Genomic DNA, 15,154 nt, shown 5'->3' on the forward strand with positions numbered 1-15,154 from the left:
AATCAGAGGCATGCCTCACTCACACCCATTCATGAATTCATGAATGGATGTGAGTCAGACCTGCCCCTGATTGGCTCAACGCTGAGAGGCAGCAGTCACTCACCCATTCATGAATGGGTGTGTGAGTGAAACCGGCCTCTGATTGGTCAGGGCTGTGACCAATCAGAGGCAGATCATTCAGCAGGCGGGGATTTTAAAGCCCCGCCGGCTGAATAGTGCTGAGAAGCAGTTCAGGAGAACTGACAGCGGCCGCGGCTGGACTCCGGCTGCAGCGGAAAGGTGAGTATACAATTTTTTTTTATTTTAACACATTTTAGGATGAATTGCAGGGAAGGGCTTATATATTTAACCCCTTCCCGACAATTCACCCCGCGCACGCCGGCAGCCCATTGCTTTCAATGGAGCGGCTGTATTGCTGCTCCATTGAATTCAATGGGCAAACATCGTTCTTCTCTGCCACAGCTGTTACAGCTGTGGCAGAGAAGAATGATTTGTCTTCTTTTTGTTCTCAATGGGGTCGGCGCTGCTGCCACCGGCCCCATTGAGCGCATATACAGAAGAGAACAGGAATCGCAGATCGCAGATAGGTGCGATCTGCGATTTTTTGTTCTATAATTTATCGGACGAGCGCATAAAAAGCGCTCATGTGTCCGATACCATTGCAAAGCAATGGTTTTGTAAAATCGCCGGACGCATGCGCATGCGCAAATCGCGGCTAAAAACGCCCGTCTGACTAAGGCCTTAGTGTGGCTTGTGGTGCAGGTAGAATTTCCGAGAAAACTACCTTGGGAGGTCCTCGCCCTAAGCTTGCATCCTAGGTCCCTGAAATCGTTTTTGAGTGTCCACTATTGACCTCTAATTTGTTCATTGGTGCCCAGTAATTTGAGATCATGGTCCCAAAGATAATATTGAATTATCAAACAATCCCGATTACCAGATGAACCAAAATAATAATAATCTTTATTTGTATAATCCCAATTATAGGGGGGGGGGGGGGAGGTCAAGAAGGCTAGAAATGCTACAAGAGGTACACTAACATTTTTAGCTAAACACTGATAAAGGGAGTGAAAGTTTATGGTCCCTGAATTACTGTTGATGGGGGTCTTATCTGTGCAATCAAGTCTCACACTTCCCATTCACGCATAAATCCTGGGGAATAATTAAACCCACTCTGAATAGTGGGTTAAATTATTTTCCAGGATTTATGCGTGAATGGGAAGTGTGAGACTTGATTGCACAGATAAGACCCCCCCCCCCCCAACAGTAATTTAGGGACAATAAAATTTTCACTCCGCTATCAGTGCCTAGACAAAAAAAGTTTGTTTGCTGTTGTAGAATTCCTTTTAAGTGCGAACCAATCACATCCATATCTGTGCCTTGTCATAAGTATGTATGTTATAAGTGTGTATAAATATGCATGCCTCTTCAGATCCAATCCATAAGCCTGAAGAAGAACCCTGCGTTGGTTCGCAAGCTCGCTATTATTACATCATATCTTTTTGTTAGCCATTAAAAGGTATCATATCTACAAGATTACGTCGTTTCTCTTGCTGGGAACAATCACATTTTGCTCTACTGGCTAACACGGTACCAGATCTTTGTTTTGTTTTCATTCAGAATAAGAAAACTTACTATAACAACTGGAATGATCCATCTATAAACAAGGAATTGACCCCCGGACACTTCTTCATAAACAGGTCTTTAATCTTCAAAAACAACATAATAAAAAAATATATATATGAACAAATAGTAGAAAACCCAACTATATTCACAAATAGAAAATAAAGAAAGCTTCATTGAGACAAGATTAAGCTGCCTCCCTTTTGATTTCCAAGGATTAGAGTGAATTTGTCTAATACACATTTTGGCAGACATGTTGAACTTTTGAATTATGCAGATGTCATATTTAACATAGCACAAGATAAGAGAAAGAGAAAGAGAGATAGATATGAGATAGATAAAATTATATAAAAATATCCTATTGAATGCCTCCTCTTTTATCAAGAATGATATGTTCAAATATGATTACTGTGTATATATAGGCTTGTGATTTAAGACAAACTATAGTTAAAACACATAATGATGTGTACAAACAGTGAGAAGTGATCATGGCAGGGAAGTAAAAACATGGTTTAGATGTTATTGATGTTGGCAGAGAAGTTTCATTGAATTACCATTACTTACATTGGAAAGGAAGAAGAATATCCCAGTTACCAAAGTTATGATCTCTCCACCCAGTCGCAAGTAGTCCACTGTTGTCTTATATGGGTACGGCGGCTGCCAATAAGAAATATTTTAGCCTGTGGTTTTATTTTACAAAGAAGTAAAGATTTCATACCAGTAGCGACAATTATGTTGGTACATGCAAGGCCATCAATGTATTTGGTAACTTAAAGATACACATTTGGTAAACTTTAGTAAGCATATTTTTGTTCACTTCTGGCACCGATCATTGTAGAACAAAGGATCAGGCATAATGAAATCCAACATGCCTGATCTTTGTTTCCTAAAGTGGCAGAAAATGGCCAATTTACACATATTAGATTAGCAGAGAGCATTAGTCTGTGTATGACCGACTTCAAATAAGGGAGATGGAATAAAACCTTCCAATAGGTGGCACTGTAGAGGTTTTATTCCATCTCTCTTATTTGCATTTTACCCAGAGGAGCGTGCATGGCCATTTGAGTTTCCTCACTCACCGTCTAGATGCTCTCCCTAAGGAGAAAAGATAGCGTTTCTGACCCCTGACTGACTTCAGGCATTTTAGAAAGTCACCAGAATATTTGGATGTTCATGGAATAATAATCATTCAGTACTCAAAGTTTTATTGTCCAGAGCTATCCCATGTATCTAAGAAAGCCCTATTTCTAATACAAATAAAGTCACATTGCTATCCTGCTCGAGAACAATGGAACTGAATGCAGACAACAGACCTCCAGCTGTTATCTGCATTCAGCGAAAGGCTTCATTTGCGCGCTAATAGCTGAGTATCTACTTAAGAGTTTATGCAGAATGATTGCTCAAAACTGCCACACAAAGTGACATGTGAGCGAGTTTTGAGTGATCATCATTAGGTCTAAATACGTCCATTATCTAAAATTAAATTTGACAATGGTATGAACGCTAAGTGTCAGTGTTGCTTTAACCATAAAAAGGACTGTCAGCTCTTCTGACCTGTCAATTTTGGTAGATTTAGATTTCCCAATAAACAATAATTCTGGAGCTTCTTTTCCTCCTGGAAATGTATGAATAAATTGACAACTGGTCGTTAACATTCCCTTTGTAGGAAGGCTGCATTTCTACACTGTGAGCAGTGATTGGACAATGACAGACGGTGTAAGGACACACCCCAACAGCCAGCTGTCAGTTTATTCATAAGTTTCTAGGAGGAGGAATAGTCCATTTAGACACAACGATTAACAGAGGGATGGCACAACAAGGAATTCTAAGGAAAGATGCTCGAGAATTGTTATCTTATCATGAAATAGGTTTATTTTACAGGCAAGTCAGGAGATCCGCTTTGCGGTCCTTTAACCCAATTACTGGGCATGGACATTCCTCTAAATGATCGTTTGTCCCATGAAGTACTAGTGACCAGTTTGTGCTCCATAAAGTAATAGAGAAGACACACAGTAATCATTTCCTAATAATGCTCACTATAAGAAATAATGCCCTCCTTTGTGCTACCCTAAGTAAAAATTCCCCTTTTGTGCCACCCCGTCAAAATAATAATGCCCACTGTATGCCCAAGAAAAGTAATAATACCCCTTCTGTGTCACTAAAGTAATAGTGCCCTTGCTAGGTAATAGAGCTCCCTCTGTGTGCCCACTATGCCCCCATTATGTAATAGAGCCCCATCTGTGCCCACAGCAGAAAAATATTGCACCTGTGTGCCCACAGCAGAGAATAGTGCCCTCTTTAAAGAATGGGCATGGATACAATTGAAAGTGGTGCCACTGTCAGGGTGCCTAAAACATTTTCATTGTTTGCTCTACGGTTAAAGTAAGGAAGTTCAACATCGCTGTAAGGAGTCTCAGGGGCCTAGAATACTGCAGCCCTGTATGTACTGTGGGGGTCTGTCAGGTCACTTTCACCTTGTGGAGGCACAAAGCCAGCTATGTCACTTTGTGGGGACACTTTTACTGTGAGCTGCTGTGAGAAGGATAGGGAGAGTGTTGTGCTATTTGTTCCATTAGAAAAACGGAAATGATGCAGAATTGAACCAAAGGAAAATATTTTCTTTTTTATGAAAACCCATTGAAATTAGTGGGGGAAAAAAAAGGAAAAATTTTATTCTATTTTTGTCCCCATTTCTCAACTCCACAAAAAGAACAGAGAAATGGCACTGATTAACTGGAGCTAACAGCAGTGTGAATGAGCCCTAATTCATATTTATGACTATACAAATAAAGTAGGTTTTTTTTTTTACTTAATTATTGGTTTTTAGTATTTTACACTTACTTTGCCTTCCATGGGTCTGTAATATGCAATTAACGTAAATATGATCATGGCAATGAGGTAGGAGATAACACTGATGTAAAAGGAGACTGCTCCAAATTTCCGCCATTTGTCCCTCAACAGTTCATTGATGGGTTCTACTGCCAGCATTTCATGGCGATTCTGCATTAAAAACAATGTATCTTTATAGTTAAAATATTTTAAAAAAGTACATTCCTAAAGTGGATCAATCATTAGCAGTAACAGATTCTGGGGAGAGGTGGCAGCAGAATAAAAAAAATCCAATATGACAGAGACATGTCAAAAGTTTTGATCACTGGAGATCCAGGTGCGGAGATCCCAACAGATTGCAGGAAAGAAGACGGGCCCATAGATTTTCACTATTCAGCTAGTGACAGCGATCAAAACTTTTGACGTGTCCCTGTGCCGTGTGAAACATTTTTGGAAAGCACAATTACACGTTAAGCAAAGATATGTGGGCCCAGAGATCCATCATGCAAGCAATTTCCTGGGTCAGCAGATTCTCTACTTACTTTACTATACAATATTAATATTAATATTTCCAATATTGAGCTACCCCGATTTACCCCTATAAAGACCTATTCAGACGACCGTATATCGGCCAGGTATTCACGCCCGGCTAATATACGGTGTCCCTCTCTGCAGGAGGAGGAGGCGGGAAGAGCCGGGTGCAGTGCGCTGAGCTCCCGCCCCCTCTCCGTCCCTCGGCACTATTTGCAATGAGAGGGGCAGGACGGGGCAGAGCTAAGTCTCGATACTTAGCTCTGCCCCGTCCCGCCCCCTCCCATTGTAAATAGTGCCGAGGGGTGGAGAGGGGGCGGGAGCTCAGTGCACTGCTCCCGGCTCTTCCAGCCTCCTCCACCTGCAGAGAGGGACACCGTATATTGGCCGGGCGTGAATACCTGGCCGATATAAGGTCGTCTGAATAAGCCCCAAGTTTGTACTTTAGGACTTGACCATGCATCAAAGCAGAGTTTGTCATTTGCAAAACTAATTTTGATATTTCAAAGCAAAAAAAAGCAAATGTCTGCATCTGATTTTGACAGTAATCTATTCCTGTTACAAATTAATGAGGATGTTATGCCGTTTGAGTAACACAGTATTTGTACTACGTTCCTTGCTACATCATAGCAGACTCATGTAAACTGGTCCATACTATTATTAGGCAGAGGATCATGTGGCAACCAAAACTATTGCAACAAAACACCTGAAGGGTTAACAAATGTTTGCAAAGCTGAGCTTCAATGGCCCCAGGTTACACCCCTACAGCCACAATACCACAATCAGGCAAACAGATCAAAAGGCTCACCTTTCCATGTAGTCTGCTATCAGCCAGCGTTATCTGTGGTTGTAGACAGAGACTACAGGAAAGCCTCATTGTAACTGAGCTGGTCTATGCCTTTAGGCCTACTGTTTGCACGGAGATACTAGTTTACAGAAAACAATACACAATTTAAGTTAAATAGTACATTGCATTTGGGTTCCTCTGCTCTTACCTCAACTTTGCTATTATAAACTAGGATTTCAAGTACAGAGACTTCTTCGCCACATGTATCTAAGGAAGATAAGTCATACAGGGAGGAGTAAACCGGGCCATAGGCCCAATCCCGAAATTTACGAGACAAGTGTCTGGCCTCTTCCTCTTTTATCTCTAGCCGGATAATATGCTGAAATATCTGAAACAGAACAGTTTAAAAAAATTGTTAACATGATCACTATTTTAATAGGATATTATAAGCAACATTGTTGCAAGGATACAAATGCGAAAGATACATATTCATCATCTATTACATGCATGATCACCTGGAGCATGATTACAAAACATCAACTAGACACAAGACTGCTTTGGTTTGAAAAAAAAAAAAAAAAACACACATTGTGAACCTTGGACTTAAAGGGGTTGTCCCGCGAAACAAAGTTGGGGTATACACTTCTGTATGGCCATATTAAAGGGGTTGTCCCGCGAAAGCAAGTGGGGGTATACACTTCTGTATGGCCATATTAATGCACTTTGTAATGTACATTGTGCATTAATTATGAGCCATACAGAAGTTATCAAAAGTTATTCACTTACCTGTTCCGTTGCTGGCGTCCTCGTCTCCATGGTGCCCGTCTAATTTTCAGCGTCTAATGGCCAAATTAGACGTGCTTGCGCAGTCCGGGTCTTCTCCTTTTCTCAATGGGGCTCCGTGTAGCTCCATGTAGCTCCGCCCCGTCACGTGCCGATTCCAGCCAATCAGGAGGCTGGAATCGGCAATGGACCGCACAGAAGCCCTGCGGTCCACCGAGGGAGAAGATCCCGGCGGCCATCTTCAGCAGGTAAGTAAGAAGTCACCGGAGCACGGGGATTCAGGTAAGCGCTGTGCGGTGTTCTTTTTTAACCCCTGCATCGGGGTTGTCTCGCGCCGAAAAAAAAAAAAAACCGTTTCGGCGCGGGACAACCCCTTTAATGCACTTTGTAATGTACATTGTGCATTAATTATGAGCCATACAGAAGTTATTCACTTACCTGCTCCGTTGCTAGCATCCTCGTCTCCATGGTGCCGTCTAATTTCAGCGTCTAATCTCCCGATTAGACGCGCTTGCGCAGTCCGGTCTTCTCCCTTCTGAATGGGGCCGCTCATGCCGGAGAGCTGCTCCTCGTAGCTCCGCCCCGTCACGTGTGCCGATTCCAGCCAATCAGGAGGCTGGAATCGGCAATGGAACGCACAGAGCCCACGGTGCACCATGGGAGAAGACCTGCGGTCCACCGTGGGTGAAGATCCCGGCGGCCATCTTAGCAAGGTAAGAAGTCGCCGCAGCGCGGGGATTCGGGTAAGTACTATCCGGTTTTGTTTTTTTACCCCTGCATCGGGTTTGTCTCGCGCCGAACGGGGGGCCTATTGAAAAAAAAAAAAAAAAACCCGTTTCGGCGCGGGACAACCCCTTTAAGCATCAGGTTGATGATCCTTAAAGTAACATACACTAAAAAATGTGAAAAAAGAAAAAAAAAACAGAAAGTGGTGTATTTATCATTATCAACACTAGAGAGCAGCATAACACCAAACTAAAAACTAGACACGGCATTTACTGTAATCCCAAGAAATTAGACCAGATTTGTATTAGGACCATCTAATTCCGAATGAATATCCATGAAGATAAATCTTAGTTTCATGTAAAGACGAAAAAGTTTTAAGTATGAACATTGTTTCAAAAAGAATATTTGATCAGTTAGGAAAAATAAATGATCTTGAGCTTGTAGGGGGCATACTGTACTAACACATTTCTGGGTTAGTACTGACTTTTGAACAATGGTTCATGGAAAAAAAAAATATTTAAGCATTACATAAAGATCCCTCTTTATGATAATTCCGTTGTCCCACATATGTATAGTGGTAACTACAGAGCAATACGCAGTTATGTAGATGTAATATTGCACAATGATTAGAGAGAGATTTTAGGAGACCCATGGGGAAAAAAAAAAAAAACCACACACACAAAATGTAGGTGAAACACTCACCCCGATTTTACCCAATTTTGCTGCCATCATAAGTGGAGACATGCCATCATTATTTAATATAGCTTCCAGGCTGCAGTCAGGATGAAGCTTGGCACACTTTATGACCAGGAGATCGTACATTTTTGTAACAAATTTGGTATTCTCCCTTGTATTGTCGGCGATCGCAACCAAAGCATGCAGGACAGTATTGCCCCTTGAGTCTTGTCGACGTATATCTGCTTTCTTGTGAGCATTCTCTGTCAGATAGTGCACAATGTCAGGCTGGTTGGTGCAAGCTGCCAGAGACAGAGGGAGTTCACCTAAGATAGAAACAGAAAAAGTGTCAATATTATACTGTCAATGGAACCAAGATAAGAGTATATTTACAATCCATCAAAAATCAGAAGCAGCATCTGCAGTAGTAGTAGTAGGGGTTTGAAATTCTTCATTTTCGACTCACTCATGCAATTAGTTGGAATCCACAAGAGCCTGACTCAGTTTTTTTAATGAATTCCCGGGTCCATATGGAAATCAGCTGCTAGAAATTGGTGAAAGCACATAGACTATCAGTAATGTGACCATTATTACCTTTGTAGAAGGGTAATGCTGTACTGGTTTTGTATCATTGCATACTTTATACTATGTATGAGAAAACTTGGTAAAACACTGTTGGTAATATAATATTTATTAAGTTATGAAGTTAATGTATGTTTGATCTGCTGGTGCAGAATGCAGTGGCACGAAAAGGCAGTGTGGTGAAGTTCTCAGTTGTTGAGCAGGTAGTTCACAGAGTCGCAGTGTGTGACGCAGTAGAGGGGAGACAAGTGCTGCAGGAATGTGCAGGTTCTCCCTGCAACAAGTCACCAAGTATTGTTTCTGCTGTCTGAATCAGTTGCAAACTGCAGCCTACCACACTGAAAGGTGTCTTAGGGTCGAAAGATGACTTTTACAAGAAAGGGAGTTGCCTTCCCTGATCACCACCCTGAGTGCCAGAGAAATATGGAAAGTACTTCCAGAGAGCCTGTTCCAGTTGACGCAAAAAAAAAAAAAAAAAGCCTAGAGATGTGTTCCGTACGCTGGGAAGTGCCGCTGCACCATCCGATTCCCAGCAAATCCTGTGACCGGGACTTTGCACGCCACTTTCTTGTGACCAGTCCCTAACAGGTGGAAAGACCCGTGAACCCCAAGGCCTCCCCTGCAGTTAGGCGAGGCCCCAACCTGGCAGAGGTCATACCTGCCGGACAGACCTAGTCACCTTCACCACTCCAGACCAGAAAAGGAGTTCTTCTATCTTAATAATGATCCAAAACCAAGCTCTGCTAAATCAATGACTGCTATCAGGATCTCAGCACATACTCATTATGATTTTATCAGCATGCTGGGCGTTGTTGTACTGCTTGGTAATCACCATACCATTAACAACAATCAAGCATCCCCACACATGTGCAGAGCATGCTCAGTGTGGTATAATAGGCATGCTGGGCATGATTTCACACAATCCACGAAAGGCCCCATGCTCCTTGAGATATACAGTGCCAAATCCAGAGTTCAAACTCAAAAAATGCAGAGCACATGACTGTCCATCAAAAACAATGATATATAAAACAATGGAACTTCCCAATATAGCAATTTAGCTTTGCACAGAAAGGATGACAATAAACCAAATGTAACAAAAAAATTCATGCTTGACACATTGTGGCCTAAAAGGTTTGACTAAGGACGAAACCAAAAGGACAATGATCTACTAAAAACAATAAAGGACTGTGGAAAAAATGTATATGCTTATATGTGACCCATGATACAAAGTTACTATAAAACACACAACTGAAGATCACTTCCGAGATTAACACCTGAAGGCGCACAGGTGTTTCTAGAAAGCTTCGTGCTTAGGCAGGAGACCTCTATTGGTCCCTTTACTTTTAATAAACGGCAGATTTCCTTCATCACCTAGACATGAATGGGGTCCCCTGGTCAGTAAGGATCTCTTTGGAGATAAATACCTGGACTAATTCCTTTGGAGGATGTATTACGCAAAGGAATATCCTCAGGGTAGCGTAATCTACTATCGCCAAAATATGTTGGTGCCTACAAGCGGATGTAACCAACGTGCTGGCTAAATCTGCCCAATGCACTCAAAACGAATCTCAATAATAGGTATGAGTATCCGGAGACTACGATAGTGAGGCCTGAAATTTGATACTCTGGGCATGATTCACAGTTTTTTTAACATTCCCATGTACACCCGGTCAAAAAAATGTCTGAGGGGCGTGGCCAAGCGGATGGCGGAGTAAGCCGCACTTTAGACGGGCTCCCGCGTCTCCTACCTTCCCTGCAGCCCTGAGGCACCGGCGAGCGGCAGAAAAGGAACTCCGAGTAATCCATGGGGAAGAGAAGACCCCTCCGGTCACAACCCTGTACTCCGGTCAGCGGAGGCGGCGCTATGGAGCGGTATTTCGGCGGAGCGGGAGAGACAGCCGCGGGAAGCAAGATGGCGCCGGCACCAGCAGAATCGCGGGAACCGCAGCAGTCCACACAAACACCTGCAGCCCAGCGCCCCAGAGCTGAAGCCCCGCAGACAGCGATAGTAGAAGGCAGACCAGGAAGAGAGGAAAGCTGCACAGACCTTCCCCTGGCAGAACAGCCGGAGCAGAGAAGAGACACCATGAGCGTGGGTGCAGTGAGTACACCGGGCAACAGCCCCTGCACACAACACAGCTCACCCTCCCCCACAGCACAGACCCGCATGTCTGATAGGGGCAATAGCCCATCATGGACACTGTCTCCTATGCCCAACACCACAAATAGCTCACCCCCCAAGGACACCAGGGGTCCCTCACACGAACCAGGCGATGATGCCTGGAAACGCCACATTATGACGATACCCACAAAGAGCGAGCTAACCGACCTGTTCCATAAATTTGAAGCATCCAACAAGCAAGCTATAGACAGTATACGCTCAGACATACAGCATCTAGGCCACAGAATAGTGCAAATAGAAGACACCCAGGAGGGCACGGCGGCCATATTAGAAAACCACAGACAGGCAATACAAGCACAGGCAGATCAGATCACAGGCCTTATTATGCATATTGACGATCTGGAAAACCGGAACCGTCGAAACAACATCCGAATACGAGGCCTGCCAGAGGAGGTTGAGGGACAACACTTAGAAGAATGGGCACAGACTTTCTTCCAACAACTACTAAAACGGCCAGCGGAGAGTCCGATAGAGATAGACCGGATCCATAGAGCCCTGGGACCTAGGGCCACAGATCCCAACAGGCCCAGAGATATAATTTGCAGAGTTCATTTTTATAAGGACAAAGATGCGATCCTTCGAAAGGCCAGAGAGAGAGGAGACTTACACCATAATGGCAAACCCGTTATACTTCTTCAAGACCTAGCGCGACACACTCTACGTATGAGAGGAGCGCTCAAACCTCTCCTGACAGCACTGAAAACTCAGGGGACACCATACAGATGGGGGTTCCCCTTCTCACTGTCTGCCACAAAAGACGGGAAAACAGCTGTCTTCCGCAACTTAGGTGATCTCCCCAACTTCTTAGGAACGCTACAACTACCAATGATAGCCCTGCCGGACTGGCCCATGGTCCCAACAGCCCTGGCCCCCACAACACAAGAACAATGGCAGAACACACAACCCAAGGCCCAACGAGACAGACGAGCCCGCCCAGACAGAAACACATGAACCCGTGAGGATATATTTAAAAGGATCACCTTTGACCTGAACTCTCTTAACGGCGGCCCAGAACATCAAATTGACTTTGACTCCACCGCCCCTGCCTCGGCCATCCCACGAGAAGATGTCGAGACAAATAGACCATATCTCCCATAAGTTTCCAAATCCTAGGATGGGAGAAGTGCCAAATGAGACCACCTACTGAGGCAGAGAGGACTCTGGGCCACGGGACTGACTCACCGCTAAGAGACTGAGACGAGTCGTTTTTCAGAGTTAATAGTTGAAAACTTTAGTTATTGAAGGACCTCTACCTACTTTCCTGCTCAACGTCTATATTTCATGCTTTATCAACCTCTTCCCCCACTCTACACTCTTAATGTAAAACATAACTATACATCCCCTGGTGCCTCAAGGGTCATCCTCTAAGGCCCCCCAAAAAAGGGGCCGGTAGCAATAACCACACACTGGCCTCGTTGGTGGGGGATGCGGGGGTCCGGCGCATTCCCTTCCGGCACCTCCTTGCTCCCCACACAGGGCGACCAATCGCATTTTTGCGACCACTGGCAAAACCCAAGCCAGTAGCTCGCCCAGAAAGCATGCGCAACTACCCTGCGCTGCACAAGGCTTCAACGGTAAAGCCTTTCTTTCTCTACCTTTTTTCTTTGCTCTCTCTACTCCTACCTACTCTCACTATGACAGCTCTTACCTGCATACCCCTCCCCCCTCCCCCACCCAAACACCACTCACCTAACCACCGCCGACCTCAGCTGAGACAACTCATAATTCGAACAGATGGCTGATCTCACCTTCAGCACCTTTAACGCAAGGGGGTTAAACAAGCCGGCCAAGAGGGGGCAGATCATGGACCACTTCCACCGCAAGAGGACAATGATAGTCTTCTTACAAGAAACACACTTCCAGGAGTCCAAGGTGCCCAAATGCAGATATCGCCACTATACCTCCTGGTATCATAGCCCACATCCGACGAAAAAAGCAGGAGGCACTTCTATAACAATACACAAACGATTACCACACAAGCTCTTGGCCTCCGAATCAGATAAAAATGGGAGATACCTATTCCTAAAAATTCAAGTAAACGATGAAATAATAACACTGGCTAATGCTTACTTCCCAAATCAAGGTCAGCAGAGCTTCGGAATCCGGTTACTGGGGGCTCTGGCGGCCTTCGCGGGTGGGTCCAATATCATCCTGGGAGGAGACTTCAACCTCAGCATGGATCCGGTCCGTGACTCCTCGGGGGGTAAGTCGGGGGCTTCCCCCTCAGCAACACATACACTCAGAACAGAACTAGCCAGTCTTAGACTGATAGACATGTGGAGGACACTTCATCCCAGAGAACGAGATTTTAGCTTCCATTCACTAGCTCACAACAGCTATCATAGACTGGATTACTTATATGTATCACATGGACTGTTGGATAGGAGGCCCTCATCATCAATTGGCTCCTTTGTGTGGTCGGACCATGCTCCAGTCTGGGGATCACTAGTAATAGGACAGGGGAACAAAACGAGCTTTGACTGGCGTCTAAATGACAATCTCCTAGACGATGCGGTATGCCTACAGGAAATACAGCAGTCAATAGGCACCTTCATAACCAACCACGCCTCAGATACCACTGCAGCTCCCCTGAAATGGGAAGCTCTTAAGTGTGTACTACGTGGAATCTTTATATCGCATGGGTCTAGAATTAAAAAACTGAGGTCTGCTAAACTAGAGACACTATTAACCCACCTAAACAAACTAGAGACGACAAATAAAACGTTCCCTGCTGCGGACACCGCAGCGGAGATCTCAGCGACCCGAACTAGCATTCTCAGCATACTAGACCAGACCTCTCTATGTCAACGCGACAGAGCCAGAGGAAAGTTCTACGAGTGCGGGGACAAGTGTGGCAAGGGATTAGCGAGAGCATTAAACCCCAGGCCACCCCAGACTTACGTATTCGCCATAGACAAATCAGGGGAGGGGTTAGTCCACGACAACACCAGAATCCTCGATAGCTTTCACACATATTATCAAAAATTATATAACTTGAAAAAGGAACAAAACACCACGAAAGGGGAACACAGCACAGAAAGAGATACATACATAACAGCCCATGCCTCTAAAAGCATATCCCACGAGGACATGATGGCAATGGAGACTGACTTCACACTACAGGACTTGGGAGAGGCGGTCAGATCCCTGAAAATTGGCAAAAGCCCGGGCCCGGACGGGTTCACACCCCGCTTTTATAAGAAATGTTGGGAACGCCTGGCCCCTTTGATGCTGGAAGCATTCAATACAGTATCTAGAACATCCCCCTTCCCGGCACAAGCACTGCAGGCGGTCATAACAGTCCTCCCAAAACCTGGAAAGGACCCGACCAACTGTGGAAGCTATAGGCCAATATCACTTCTAAACATCGATACCAAATTATTTGCTAAGATGCTGGCGAGCCGCCTGCAGCCCCACATACCGACCCTGATACACGGGGACCAGGTGGGCTTCGTCCCTGGGAGGGAGGCAGGGGACAGCACAGTCCGCACTCTAGCACTCATATCGAGGGCCGTTGAGTCAGGTACACCCCTCTGCCTGCTATCGGTTGATGCCGAAAAGGCTTTTGATAGAGTGGATTGGGGATTCCTGGAAACGACGCTAAAACAAATTGGGCTGGGCACAAGATTTTTGGAGTGGGTTATGGCACTCTACACCAACCCCTCTGCAAAAATACGAGTAAATGGGAACCTGTCCAGGCAGATCCAGATCAGGAACGGAACAAGGCAGGGCTGTCCCCTGTCTCCCTTTTTGTACATCATAGTGATGGAGACCCTGGCCAATGCCCTCAGAGCTAATACAGACATCAGGGGGCTACAGGTGGCCAATGATGAACAGAAAGTCGCCCTCTATGCCGACGATCTTTTAATCTACATATCAAACCCAAGGATAGCTCTTCCCAGTATCCTGGAAGAGTTCAAGAGATTCGGCCGCTTCTCCAATTTTAAGGTTAACTTAAATAAATCTGAAATCCTGAACATAAACATACCCGACAATGAGGAAAGAGACATAGAGAACGCATTCCCATTCAGATGGGAAAAAAAAGGGATCAAATACCTAGGGATAACAATCACACCCGACATAAAAGATCTCTTCCAATTAAACTATAAACCACTCTTAGCGAAGCTCGAAAAGGATCTGGATGGCTGGCGGGCAGTATCCCTCTCCTGGTTCGGTAGAATCAGTTCTATAAAAATGAACGTCCTACCCAGACTATTGTATATCCTTCAAACCATACCCATCAGACTTCCAGGAGCTTATCTAAATAGGATCAGGAAAGTCATGATGAGGTTTATCTGGGGAGACAAAAGGCCGAGACGCAATTGGAAGACATTAACTGGCCCCAAAGAGAACGGGGGAATGGGGATACCCAACATTTCACTTTATTATAAAGCCTCACTAACGAGAAGAGTTCTGGAACTCATACGGAACAGATCCCG

The 15,154-nt window shown here is 44.7% G+C and overlaps 1 protein-coding gene across 1 annotated transcript in view; it reads right to left on the reverse strand.

Moving 5' to 3' along the window:
* Nucleotides 1-15,154, reverse strand: part of TRPV4 (transient receptor potential cation channel subfamily V member 4) — a 91,416-nt gene that overhangs the window by 18,809 nt on the left and 57,453 nt on the right. Inside the window, exons 6-10 of the mRNA XM_066603872.1 lie at nt 7,979-8,277; nt 5,976-6,155; nt 4,462-4,620; nt 2,185-2,277; nt 1,633-1,706 (exon numbers count right to left, since the gene is read on the reverse strand). Of these exons, the coding sequence (XP_066459969.1) occupies nt 1,633-1,706; nt 2,185-2,277; nt 4,462-4,620; nt 5,976-6,155; nt 7,979-8,277 (805 nt within the window). The remainder of the gene's footprint in view (nt 1-1,632; nt 1,707-2,184; nt 2,278-4,461; nt 4,621-5,975; nt 6,156-7,978; nt 8,278-15,154) is intronic.

Source organism: Eleutherodactylus coqui, chromosome 5, assembly GCF_035609145.1.
Source record: "Eleutherodactylus coqui strain aEleCoq1 chromosome 5, aEleCoq1.hap1, whole genome shotgun sequence".
Lineage (NCBI taxonomy): Eukaryota > Metazoa > Chordata > Amphibia > Anura > Eleutherodactylidae > Eleutherodactylus > Eleutherodactylus coqui.